Source organism: Heliconius melpomene, chromosome 11, assembly GCF_056956725.1.
Source record: "Heliconius melpomene rosina isolate 202511_hmr_F chromosome 11, ASM5695672v1, whole genome shotgun sequence".
Taxonomy (NCBI): Eukaryota; Metazoa; Arthropoda; class Insecta; order Lepidoptera; family Nymphalidae; genus Heliconius; species Heliconius melpomene.
In genome coordinates this window covers 1514219-1526424 of record NC_140399.1, presented here as the reverse complement: position 1 = coordinate 1526424, position 12206 = coordinate 1514219, and the positions used below count along the sequence as shown (strand labels likewise).

General features: G+C 32.1%; 2 protein-coding genes and 1 pseudogene across 3 annotated transcripts; all 3 read right to left on the bottom strand.

Annotated features, from left to right (window-relative positions):
* Positions 1–735: 735 nt before the first annotated feature.
* On the bottom strand, positions 736–4580 carry LOC146534251 (cytochrome P450 6k1-like; annotated as a pseudogene). Its single transcript, XR_014878477.1, has 2 exons — positions 2608–4580; positions 736–1021 (listed from the first exon to the last, which is right to left on the bottom strand). The product of XR_014878477.1 is annotated as a cytochrome P450 6k1-like (transcript).
* A 177-nt stretch (positions 4581–4757) lies between these two features.
* On the bottom strand, positions 4758–8681 carry LOC146534250 (cytochrome P450 6j1-like). Its single transcript, XM_085193736.1, has 2 exons — positions 6557–8681; positions 4758–4920 (listed from the first exon to the last, which is right to left on the bottom strand). The coding sequence occupies exons 1-2, from the start codon at positions 7901–7903 to the stop codon at positions 4789–4791; spliced, it is 1479 nt and encodes a 492-aa protein (XP_085049862.1). The 5' UTR covers positions 7904–8681; the 3' UTR covers positions 4758–4788.
* A 736-nt stretch (positions 8682–9417) lies between these two features.
* On the bottom strand, positions 9418–11345 carry LOC146534249 (cytochrome P450 6j1-like). Its single transcript, XM_085192808.1, has 2 exons — positions 9965–11345; positions 9418–9700 (listed from the first exon to the last, which is right to left on the bottom strand). Exons 1-2 carry the CDS (start codon positions 11274–11276, stop codon positions 9540–9542), a joined length of 1473 nt encoding a protein of 490 aa, XP_085048934.1. The 5' UTR covers positions 11277–11345; the 3' UTR covers positions 9418–9539.
* Between the last annotated feature and the right edge of the window lie 861 nt (positions 11346–12206).

Sequence of the window (12206 nt, the reverse complement as noted above, 5' to 3'; positions counted from 1 at the left end):
CTATACTATGTGCTTAAAGAAAATATTGATAGATATTTTTTTATATGCTTAGTCAATGACATGTAATTAAAATGAATACAAGAACTGCAGAATATTTGGAATACTACTTTGTCGTAAAATTGGTACACTAGGTTCCTAGGTTCCCTTTGCCTACCCTACCATAAGAAATAGTATAAAGGACCAAAACTTTGCATTGTTATACCTTTCAACACGGTAATTTTTGTAGCATCACGTTCACGCACATAGCAGAATAGGCAGATCGAAACGGGAACCTGGGAACATAGTGTTAAGATACTCTGGCTTGTTCGACGTTCTCAAGTTTTCATTGAATTCTGGAACCATTATGTATTGACTGGCGGAATTAAACGCCGTGCTGTGCCTTGTTAGTAAAGCGAAAAATTGAAAATATTTAAATATTAATCAAACCCACGACCGTCACGCTCACAGTCGAACTACCCATGTGCCCGAGCGGTACAATGTGGTACTTGTGATGAGCAGAAATTGAACACGCTACTTTCACGTGATGATGAACTCAACTTAGACCTTAGTGATGAATAATTTTTAAATATTTCTTATCGACACGACTAAAATGTTTTTCGGCCTATATATATTTATTTTGGCATACTTTCTTATCAACAATTAAAATAAGAATGAATAAAAAAATATTAAATATTAATACTATATAATATGGCTAGAAGGAAGGAAGATTAGTAGAAATAAAAATGAATAAATTTTATTTGTTTTTATTAAGTATAATATTAGGAACTAAAAATGATTTTTAGGCTGAGGGAGACTCCCCCGTCCCTTTTTGCCGAATTCTAGAGAAATAAAAATTATATATATATATATATAAGTATAGATTAAAAGTCCCTTAATATAAGTTCAAAATTTGCCTCTTCATCTTTCACGCTAAAGGAGCTGTGCGCGAATGCAACGGGTTCGTATTTCTGATACTTCAAGGTGTACTTCCTTAAGAGCCACGCGAAGCAAGACTTTATTTGTACTCGTGCGAATCTATCACCTGAAAAAAATATATATATTGTAGATTAACCATATTATATTATTTTTACAACTTAAGACAAATACACGAATAAAACAAAAATATAACAAAATAAAATACCGAACTGCCAAAAACACCAAAACTGCTATGCGAGTAAATAACAAAAAGCAATCTTTTAATTTTGTCACAATTAATAGTGCTCAATAACAACACTGAATTTTTTATATTATCAATACAAACATAAATAAAATAATTTTATGGATAATAGAAGAAGGGGCAACAGTCGGGACCCTTTTAAATCTTGCAAGCAATTAGTTGAAAAAAAAAACTTACGGCTCCGTACCAACTTCAGGATTAGATATACCAAGGCTAAGTACATAAAAGTTGAAAAACTTAAAAGGGCATGCATTCATTTTGTATGACATAAACTACAGTTATATTTTTCTAATATATTTTATTCTATGAAATATCTATAAATTTTCACTTTTTGAATGTTTTCCTTCATTTGTACAAGATCTTATTTACTTATTGCAAAATATCATTATAAACATATTTGTAATTAATTATTTGGTGTGCAATAAAGAATATTTTACTTTTTACTTTACTTTTATCGTAAATGTAAATGTTGGGTACTTCACAGAAAGTACCCAGAGAGTGGGTAGCAAAGTGTTTTAACACTAGGTTCTCAATATGTATATATATATGTATATAGGATGAAGCTGAAAAAAAAAAGAATTAGTTAACTTGTTATTCTGAACTTCATTAGTTTATCAAGCGAGTTAATATCATTGGGGATTGAACTCGACCTCTGCTGTCGCAGTCGGCGGTCACTGCTACAGGGCTATCATTGCTATTATCCACGTATAATAAAGACATAATAACAAAATATTTAAGTAAATAACTGTATTTCTGATAAAATAATGAAAGTTTGTGAGAATATCTGTTTAACCAACTTTAACTCACGATGTATGTAACACAACCCATCTTCCGCTATACCAAAATTGGCATACACGTTGGGAGAGTTCAAAAATTTAGAAAAACTTTGTAAATGAAATCGTTTTTGGTTTTTTATAAAAAGTGCTAAAAAAGTGATTTTTACATTCACTCGTTACCACTGTAAGACACTCCGTTTCCCACTTTCTGCTAAATTCTGTAGGCATTGCGTGTTAAGGGGCGGAACTCAGCGCCACGCTTTGCCTCGACATCAGATCGGAGAAATGGAAATATAAAGTTATTAAACAAAATTATCTCCTTAGTGAGGATCAAACCCACAACCAGTCGATTTTACACACTGTGCCCCTGCGCCACGACTGGCCTCATAATATATCACACGAAAAAATAGAGAATGAAAAAAGAGGAGATATGAAATTAAAATACAACAGTGAAATTACAGGTGATAATTTTTCTTCGTAGGGTAAACCCTATATCCATATAGTATATATGTATATATTGGTAGAGAAGCGAAGAAGAGAAGCAATGCGAAGAAGAGAAGCAATGCAAGTTGAGTGAAAGAACTCATAATGGTGAGGTCAGATAACACCAAAAAAAAAGAAATATTAAAAAAAAGAAAACAGTAATTAGAAAGTATGTGAATTAAAGTTTTATACCTATACATTTACGATTTCCGTCCCCAAATGGTATGTAAGAGAATTTTGACATTTTTGATACATTCTTTGGTGAAAATCTTTCAGGATCAAAAACTGTAGGATTAGGAAATAGTTTTTCATCTCTGTGTAGTGCATATATTGGCACATTAATCAAGGTATCCTTATCTATTCTAATACCACTCGGTAGAGTAACAGCTTCTGTACACAGTCGCTGTATCAAACCTATTGGTGGATATTTCCTCATTGACTCACTTAGTACCATATCTAAATATTCTAATTTCTCAATATCTTCATATATAAGGTTTTTATTAGACTCATCAAACATTTTATCAATTTCAGCGTGAACTCTCTTTAAGATTTCTGGATTACTAGCCAGCTCCAGCAACGTAAAATGCATTGCTGTTGCTGAAGTATCTACTCCGGCCAAAAAGAAAAAAAATGCTTGAGCCGCTAGAACTTCATCTGTGGCTTCCATTTCGTAACCAGTTGCTGGGTCTTTCATAGTTCCTTGGCCTTGTAATTCTATGCACATAAATAAAATCATGGTGTTTTTCTACACCTTGTTCATGTCTGCGTAATTCCAACACTTTTTTAACAGCTCCTATAAAAAAAGCTTCATGATCTCCAAAAAATTTTATATTCAATAAGTAAAATATCGTCGGTGACATACTTGACAATATAGATTTTATGTTTAATGATAATGAGGGCGCCATTGCATTTCGTGCCATTTCCAAAAATGGGGAGTTCATTGTAGTCTTATTCTTAGCGTCGATACCAAAAAGAGTTGCAGTGATGCACGACGTTGTATAATTATATAATGAATGGTAAGTGTCACGTTGAATACATTTAGTTTCTTTTATGAACTGAGTAAAATCCTGTGCACATCTGTCCATTATATAATACATATTTTTAAGCTTCATTCTGGTAAAAATTGGTGAAAGTTTGTTGCGTATAAGCTTCCAGCGACGGTAGTCGTTTATAAGCAAGACGTTATCACCTAGAATATCCTTTGGATTACTTTTGACTCCTCTACTGACGAAATTTTGGAAATTACTTTGTAGTATTGCCTGTATATCTCTCATATCTTTAACTAAAAGCACCGGTGATCCCATAAATATCCCAATATTACTCTGATGTGGATATTTATCAAATATATCTTTGTAAATCTCTGGTATTGATCGATTCTTGCAAATAAATTTTAATATAACGTAGTCAACTTGAAAAACGCCACGTTTCTTCCAATAATCTCCATATTTTATTAAATATATAAGAAGCAAAACTGCACAAATAACTAAAAGTAAAATCCACATTATAATATAATTAATTTTAGTCCTCTCCCCAAGAAAGATCAAGGCACTACTGAATTCGATCTGTAGTCTTCTTCATATAATTATACACTTATGTAACATTATTAATATAATAACGGCGATTATGTGTTATTAAATATTTACTTAACTAACACGTTATCTAGTCAAGTATGTAAATTAGATCAAAGATAGTAAAGCGATTTTCAAATAAACAAACTATTAATGATTAAAATTATTATTATTATAATTTCTTTTCAACAATTTATTCATCAAAATATAAACGAGACATGAGAGTAAAAAGTTAATGCGTCTCAATTTCACCGATAAAAGAATAGGAGTCCTATAGAGATGCCGAGTTCTGTGATCACTCGCGATAAAACTTCTTCCATCTATAAAAATAGTATAAAAGTCATATCCGTTGCATGGGAGCTTCCCTTCAACATTCGTCTTATCTTTTTATTTTTTAGCTTCACGCTGCACTTAGTAGGGTAAGCAGACCTGGGATCATATTATCAAGACAGTCTGTTCCCCATTAAGACCTTTTTCCGTTCGTCAGTTTTCACCAAATTCTGGAAGCATATGTGCTAAGTCACGGTACCGAACGCTGCGATTTTGCCTCGACACCAGAGCGAAGAAATGGAAATATAAACGTAACATAAATATTTCACTTCCACCAGTGGGGATCGAACCCACAACCCTCACGTTACAGTCACACCCTTGTGCCGCTGCATCACGACGGTCTTAATTGGTATTCATTAAAATATTCATTAAATAACATTTGAAATTTTATTGAAAACCCAAGGAAAAGAACTACATTAAATGAAAGTCACAAAGGCAACAATATTATTTTGAAAATTTAAAATTAAAACAATATTTAAAATTCCCTTGGTATAAGTTCAAAATTAGCTTTTTCATCTTTGATACTGAAAAAACTATGCGCGAATGATACAGGTGCATATTTTTGTGGTTTTAGAGTGTACTTCTTAAGGAGCCATGATAAGCCGGACTTCATTTGTTTAATTTTTTTGTATTTATGAAAAAATATATATTATAGATTACCCATATCATACTACTTTTACGACTTAAGACAAATATACGAATAAAACAATAAATTAATTTTTAACAAAAAGAAAAACCGACTTCTAATAACGAACTAAAATAATTTCACAATGATTTTATAATTTTGAAGTCATACATAAAAAGATAGAACATACATAAAAAGTATTCGGGCGAATTGGGGATCTCCCTTTTTTGAAGTTGGTTGAAAATGAGAACATCCTTTTTTTTGAGATTGGTTGAAAAGAAATGCAACTATCAGGAATCTCACTTCTGACATCAATTTAAAAAGTTTTACCTTTCAAATAAAAAAAAATATATCAAAATAGGTTCACCCAGTCAAAAGTTGTGAGGTAACAAACATAAAAAAAAAACAGTCGAATTGATAACCTCCTTTTCTTACAGAAGTCGGCTAAAAATATAAAAAATAAAATACCGAACTGCTAAAAACACCAAAATTATTAAATAAAATAATTTTATGGATAGTAGAAGAAGGGTCAACAGATCCCAGGACCCTGTGTATTTCTATGAAATATCTATAAATTTTCACTTTTTGGATGTTTTCCTTCATTTGTATAAGATCTAACTTACTTCTTGCAAAATATCATAAATGTAAATGTGAAGTACTTCCACAGAAAAAACCCAGAAAGTGGGTAGCACAGTATTTTAACACTAGGTTCTCTATATGCATGATATAGGATGAAGCTGAAAGAAAAGAATTTGTAAACTTGTTATTCTTAACCTCAGTTACCTTCAGCAGAGGTCGAGTTCAATCATTCGGCAGTCACTGCTACAGGGCTATCATTGCTATTATCAACGTGTTATAAAGACAGAATAACAAAATATTTAAGTAAATAAGTATATTTCTGATAAAAAAATGTTTGTGAGAATATCTTTTTAACCAACTTGAAATCATGATATATATCGTGATCTTTAACACAACTCATCCTCGTTCGCTATACTATAATTGGCAAACATGTTCGGAGAGTTCTAAAATTTAGAAAAACTTTGTAAATGAAATCGTTATTGGTTTTTCATATACGAAAACAGAAAACAACTTTAGTTGATATATTCGAAACTATCATCTTCTTATATATAAATATAAAAAAGTGCTTTGAACTAGTGGTAAGACACTCCGTTTCCCGCTTTCTGCAGAATTCTGTAGGCATTGCGTGTTAAGGGGCAGAACTCAGCGCCGCGCTTTGCCTCGACATCAGATAGGAGAAATTAATATATAAATTTATAAAACAAATTATCTCCTTGAGTGAGGTTCAAACCGACAACCAGTCGATTTTACAGCACACTTTATGCCCCTGCGCCACGACTGGCCTCATAACATTATATCACACGAAAAAATAGAGAATGAAAAAAGAGGAGATATGAAATTAAAATACAACAGTGAAATTACAGGTGATAATTTTTCTTCGCTTTACCCTATATCCATATAGTATATATGTATATATTGGCATATACTAGGGTAGAACGAATTTAGGAAGCAATGCAAGTTGAGCGAAAGAACTCATAATGGTGTGGTCTGATATCAAAAAAGTCCGAAAAAAGAAAGAAATATTAAAAAAAGAGAAAACAGTAATTAGAAAGTTTGTGAATAAAAGTTTTATACCTATACATTTACGATTTCCGTCCCCAAATGGTATGTAAGAGAATTTTGACATTTTTGATACATTCTTTGGTGAAAATCTTTCAGGATCAAAAACTGTAGGATTAGGAAATAGTTTTTCATCTCTGTGTAGTGCATATATTGGTACATTAATCAAGGTACCCTTATCTATTTTAACGCCACTCGGTAGAGTAAAAGCTTCTGTACAAATTCGCTGTACCAAACCTATTGGTGGATATTTCCTCATTGATTCACTTAGTACCATATCTAAATATTCTAATTTCTCAACATCTTCATATCTAAGGTTTTCATTGGACTCTTCAAACATTTTATCAATTTCAGCGTGAACTCTCTTCAAGACTTCAGGATTACTAGCTAGCTCAAGCAACGTAAAATGGATTGCTGTTGCTGAAGTATCTACTCCGGCCAAAAAGAAAAAAAATGCTTGAGCCGCTAGAACTTCATCTGTGGCTTCCATTTCGTAATCAGTTGCTGGGTCTTTCATAGTTCCTTGGCCTTGTAATTCTATGCACATATCAATAAAATCATGGTGTTTTTCTACGCCTTGTTCATGTCTGCGTAATTCTAACACTTTTTTAACAGCTCCTATAAAAAAATCTTCATAATCTCCAAAAAATTTTATATTCAATAAGTAAAATATCGTCGGTGACATACTTGATAATATAGATTTTATATTAAATAATAATGAGGGCGCCATTGCATTTCGTGCCATTTCCAAGAATGGGGAGTTCATTGTAGTCTTATTCGTAGCGTCGATACCAAAAAGAGTTGCAGTGATGGACGACGCTGTATAATTATATAATGAATGGTAAGTATCGCGTTGAATACATTTAGTTTCTTTTATGAACTGAGTAAAATCCTGTGCACATCTGTCCATTATATAATACATATTTTTAAGCTTCATTCTGGTAAAAATTGGTGAAAGTTTGTTACGTATAAGCTTCCAGCGATGGTAGTCTTCTATAAGTAAGACATTATCACTTAGAATATCCTCTGGATTACTTTTGATGCCTCTACTGAAGAAATTTTGAAAATTACTTTGTAGTATTGCCTGTATATCTCTCAAATCTTTGACTAAAAGCACCGGTGATCCCATAAATATCCCAATATTACTCTGATGTGGATATTTATCAAATATATCTTTGCAAATCTCTATTATTGATCCCTTATTGTAAATAAATTTAAATAAAACGTAGTTAACTTGAAAAACGCCACGTTTCTTCCAATAATCTCCATATTTTTTTAAATATATAAGAAACAATATTGCACAAATAACTAAAAGTAAAATCCACATTATAATATAATTAATTTTAGTCCTCTCCTCAAGAAAGATCAAGGCACTACTGAATTCATTCTGTAGTCTACTTCATATAATTATACACTTATGTAACATTATTAGTATAATAACAGCGATTATGTGTTATTAAATATTTATTTACGACGTTATCTAGTCAAGTATGTAAATTAGATGAAAGATTACGTATAGTTATGCGATTTTCAAATAAACAAACTATTAATGATTAAAACTTTTTTTAACCCACTTCTGTAAGAAAAGGAGGTTATCAATTCGACTGTATTTTTTTTTTTTTTTTTTATTTTTTTTTGTTACCTCATAACTTTTGACTGGGTGAACCGATTTTGAAATTATTTTTTTTATTTGAAAGGTGAAGCTTCACCTTCCCGAATGGTGCCATTTTTTTTTGGTTCATGTCTGACAATGGTATCTATGAGAAAATCACATAAGTCTTAAATTTGCATTAGGTATGTGCGCGACAAATAGCCGAACAACTCAATGTTGCGCTAACCGATTTTGATGATTCTTTTTTATTTGAAAGGATACACTTCAAGGATAATTTGGTGAAAGTTTGGTTAGGTTCCGATTATGGAATCCGGTGAAAATTGAGAAAGTTTGAAAAAAAATGATTATACTGTAATAGTTACAAGCAAAAACTTTTAAAATTGATGTCAGAAGTGAGATTCCTGATCGTTGCATTTCTTTTAAACCAATCCCAAAAAAGAGGATGTTCATGAGAACCTCTTTGAAGTTTTTTGAAGTTGGTTGAAAATGATTTCAACCAACTTCAAAAAAGGGAGATTCCATATTCACCCGAATACTTTTTATGTATGTTCTTGTTAATGCTACAACACCTTTACTACAATATCTAATTACTAAGCCTGTTTGTTTTACTTGACACCGACTTCAAAATTATAAAATCTTTGTATAATTATTTTTCACTTTTTAGTTCGTTGTTAGAAGTCGGTTTTTCTTTTTGTTAAAAATTAATTTATTTTTCAACAATTCATTTATTAAAATATAAATGAGACATGAGAGCCAAGTTAAAAGTTAAGTAATACGTCTCAATTTCATCGAAAAAAAGGAATGGGTGCCGAGTTCCGTATTCACTCGCCATAAAACATTTGTCATCTCTTTTTTTTTAATTAGCTTCACGCTGCACATAGTAGGGAAGGCAGAGGGAACCTGAGATCATATTATCAAGACAGTCTGTTCCCCATTAAGACATTTCCGTTCGCCAACTTTCGCCGAATTCTGGAGGCATTATGTGCTAAGTCACGGAACTGAACGCTGCGATTTTGCCTTGACACCAGAGCGAAGAAATGGAAATATAAACGTAACATAAATATTTCACTTCCTCGAGTGAGGATCGTACCCACAACCGTCACGTTACAGTCACACTCTTGTGCCGCTGCGTCACGACGGCCTTAATTCGTGGTGTTATTCATTAAATAACATTTGAAATTTGATTGAAAACCCAAGGAAAAGAACTACATTAAATGAAAGTCACAAAGTTAACGGTTCGGTTCTTTATTTATGGCGCTTCGAGCGTGCCAGTTGAGCACTATTCACTTCGCCAATGTCACGTTGCACAAAGTTAACAATATTATCTTAAAATTTAAAATTAAAACAATATTTAAAGTTCCCTTGGTATAAGTTCAAAATTAGCTTTTTCATCTTTGATACTGAAAAAACTATGCGCGAATGATACAGGTGCATATTTTTGTGGTTTTAGAGTGTACTTCTTAAGGAGCCATGATAAGCCGGACTTCATTTGTGCACGTGCGAATCTTATACCTGAAAAACATTTTTTTTAATACATTAAACTAAAAAATTAACTACAGGTATTTATGTACTTTTTCCTTTGAGTTAACTAAATATAATGTAACATTTCAAGAGAAAAATTAGTATTAGATCACCCCACTCTTTGGTCATTTCATTACAAAAACCAATCACTATCGTAACTTGTCTAATTAGAGCAAAGAAATGTTTTAAATAACAATACTATAAATATTATTTTTACGATTTCTTGGCATATCCTAAAAAGATAATATACTTTACCTAAGCATTTGCGATTTCCTTCACCAAATGGTAGATAAGAGAATTTGGCAATTTTTGATATATTTTCTGGTGAAAATCTTTCAGGGTCAAACACTGTCGGATTGGGGAATAAATTTTCATCTCTATGTAATGCGTATACTGGTATTATAACCACGCTATCTTTTTCTATTTTGATTCCACTTGGTAATGTAACAGCATCTGTACAACGTCTCTGGATTGACCCTATCGGGGGATATTTCCTCATTGCTTCATTTAGTACCATATCTAAATATTCTAATTTCTCAATATCTTCATATACGAGTTGGCCATTGGACTCATCAAACATTTTATCAATTTCATCATGCACCTTCTTCAAGATATCTGGATTACTAGCCAGCTCGAGTAATGTAAAATGCATGGTTGTTGCTGATGTGTCTACTCCTGCCAAGAAGAAAAAGAACGCTTGAGCCGCCAGAACTTCATCTGAGGCTTCCATTTCATAACCTGTTGCTAGGTCTTTCATTGTTCCTTGGTGTTGTAATTCTACGCACATATCAATGAAATCGTGACGTTTTTCTCCACCCTCTTCACATTTACGTAGCTCCAATATCTTTTTAACCGTCCCTATAAAAAAATCTTCATGATCTCCAAACACTTTGACGTCCATCAAATAAAAGATGAGCGGTGATATATTTGATAGTGCTGCTTTGATATTTATTGTTAATGAGGGAGCAATTGCACTTCGTGTCATTTCCAAAAAGGGAGAGTTCATGGTACTTTTACTTTTAGCATCAATACCAAAAAGAGTTGCACCAATGCACGACGTTGTATAATTATATAATGTATTATACGTATCACGATTAACATACTTGGTTTCTTCAACGAATTGAGTAAAATCTTGAGCACACTTGTCCATAATGTAAAACATATTTTTTAGCTTCATTCTTGTAAAAATTGGTGAAAGTTTGTGACGTAATAGCTTCCAGCGACGGTAGTCTTCCATAAACAACACGTTATCACCTAAAATATCATTTGGGTTACTTTTGATCCCTCTACTGTTGAAATTTAGAAAGTTGCCCTGAAATATAGCCTGTAAATCTTGTATGTCTTTGACCAGTAACACTGGTGATCCTAAAAATATGCCAATATGCTTTTCATTTGGGTGCGCGTCAAAAATTTCCTTATAAATCTCGGAAATAGATCGCTTACTGCATAGAAATTTAAAAAAAACTCCGTTGATTTGTAAAATGCCACGTTTCTTCCAGTGATCTCCATTTCTTTTTATATATAAAACAAATAACACTACGCAAATTGTTAACAACAAAAACAACATAATTAATCAATTGTAGTTCAGTTACTGATATAGGTTGAAGAGCGAGTGCTATTCACTAATAAATAACATTTATTATCGCCTCTATCATTATAAGTCTTTATAAACAATGAGTTAGTAATGAGAATTGTGCAATACTAATTGCGCACTTGAAATATTTAATGTTAGATCGATATTGTGTTTTTAATTGTGGTTTTGATATTCAAATATTTGTGGTTTTTAATATTAGACGTGCATTTGAAATGTATGGTACGTGGAGTTTCTAAGTTCAAACTTATTTAGAATTTGTTACAGTGGATTCTACTGGGCGTAAAATTCTGAACGGGAATCGAACCCTCAACCATCGTGAGTGCAGTTAGACACTGTGCTGTGACGGGCAATTAAAGTGAAAATTATACAATTTATAGATCTTTTATTTTTTTTAAGGGTAGTCATGAGTCATTACATATTATTATGCCCCATAGACATGTTACAAGAGATGATATTGCTATTTCAATGCAATTTCAATAGCGGCCTCAATTTTCGTATGAACTGTTTAAATAAGGCATATTACATACAATTTTAATGAATACCACAATAGTAGTTTTTAAGGTACTAGTTATTCGATGATGACAGTTTATTTTAAAAAATAAAGATTTGAAATTAACTTATGACTTAACTTATTACTTAAATTAACTTATAACTTAGAATTAAATAACTTTTTGAGAGACGGAGAAAGTTTATTTTTAAATATTTGCATTTTCGCTCACAACACGTATCGTTGAGTTGAGTTGAGAAAGTGAGTGGGGAACGGAGTGTCTTGACGTTAGGTTTCCTGTGTTCACCTTGTTATATAGACAAAAGCTGTAAACAAAAATTAAATCGTGTGAAGAAGCCCTTAATTCGTAAGTGAGTCGCAGCTCTGGACACTTTCCAATGTCTGATATGCATATT

Excerpts from the sequence above, each read along its gene's own strand:
- LOC146534250 (XM_085193736.1), bottom strand. The coding sequence starts at position 7,903 with ATGTGGATTTTACTTTTAGTTATTTGTGCAATATTGTTTCTTATATAT. Across the intron at positions 4,921-6,556 it reads TCACAAACTTTCTAATTACT|TCCGGCTTATCATGGCTCCT; the intron begins GTTTTCTCTTTT and ends AAACAAATGAAG.
- LOC146534249 (XM_085192808.1), bottom strand. The coding sequence starts at position 11,276 with ATGTTGTTTTTGTTGTTAACAATTTGCGTAGTGTTATTTGTTTTATAT. Across the intron at positions 9,701-9,964 it reads AGGAAATCGCAAATGCTTAG|GTATAAGATTCGCACGTGCA; the intron begins GTAAAGTATATT and ends AATGTTTTTCAG.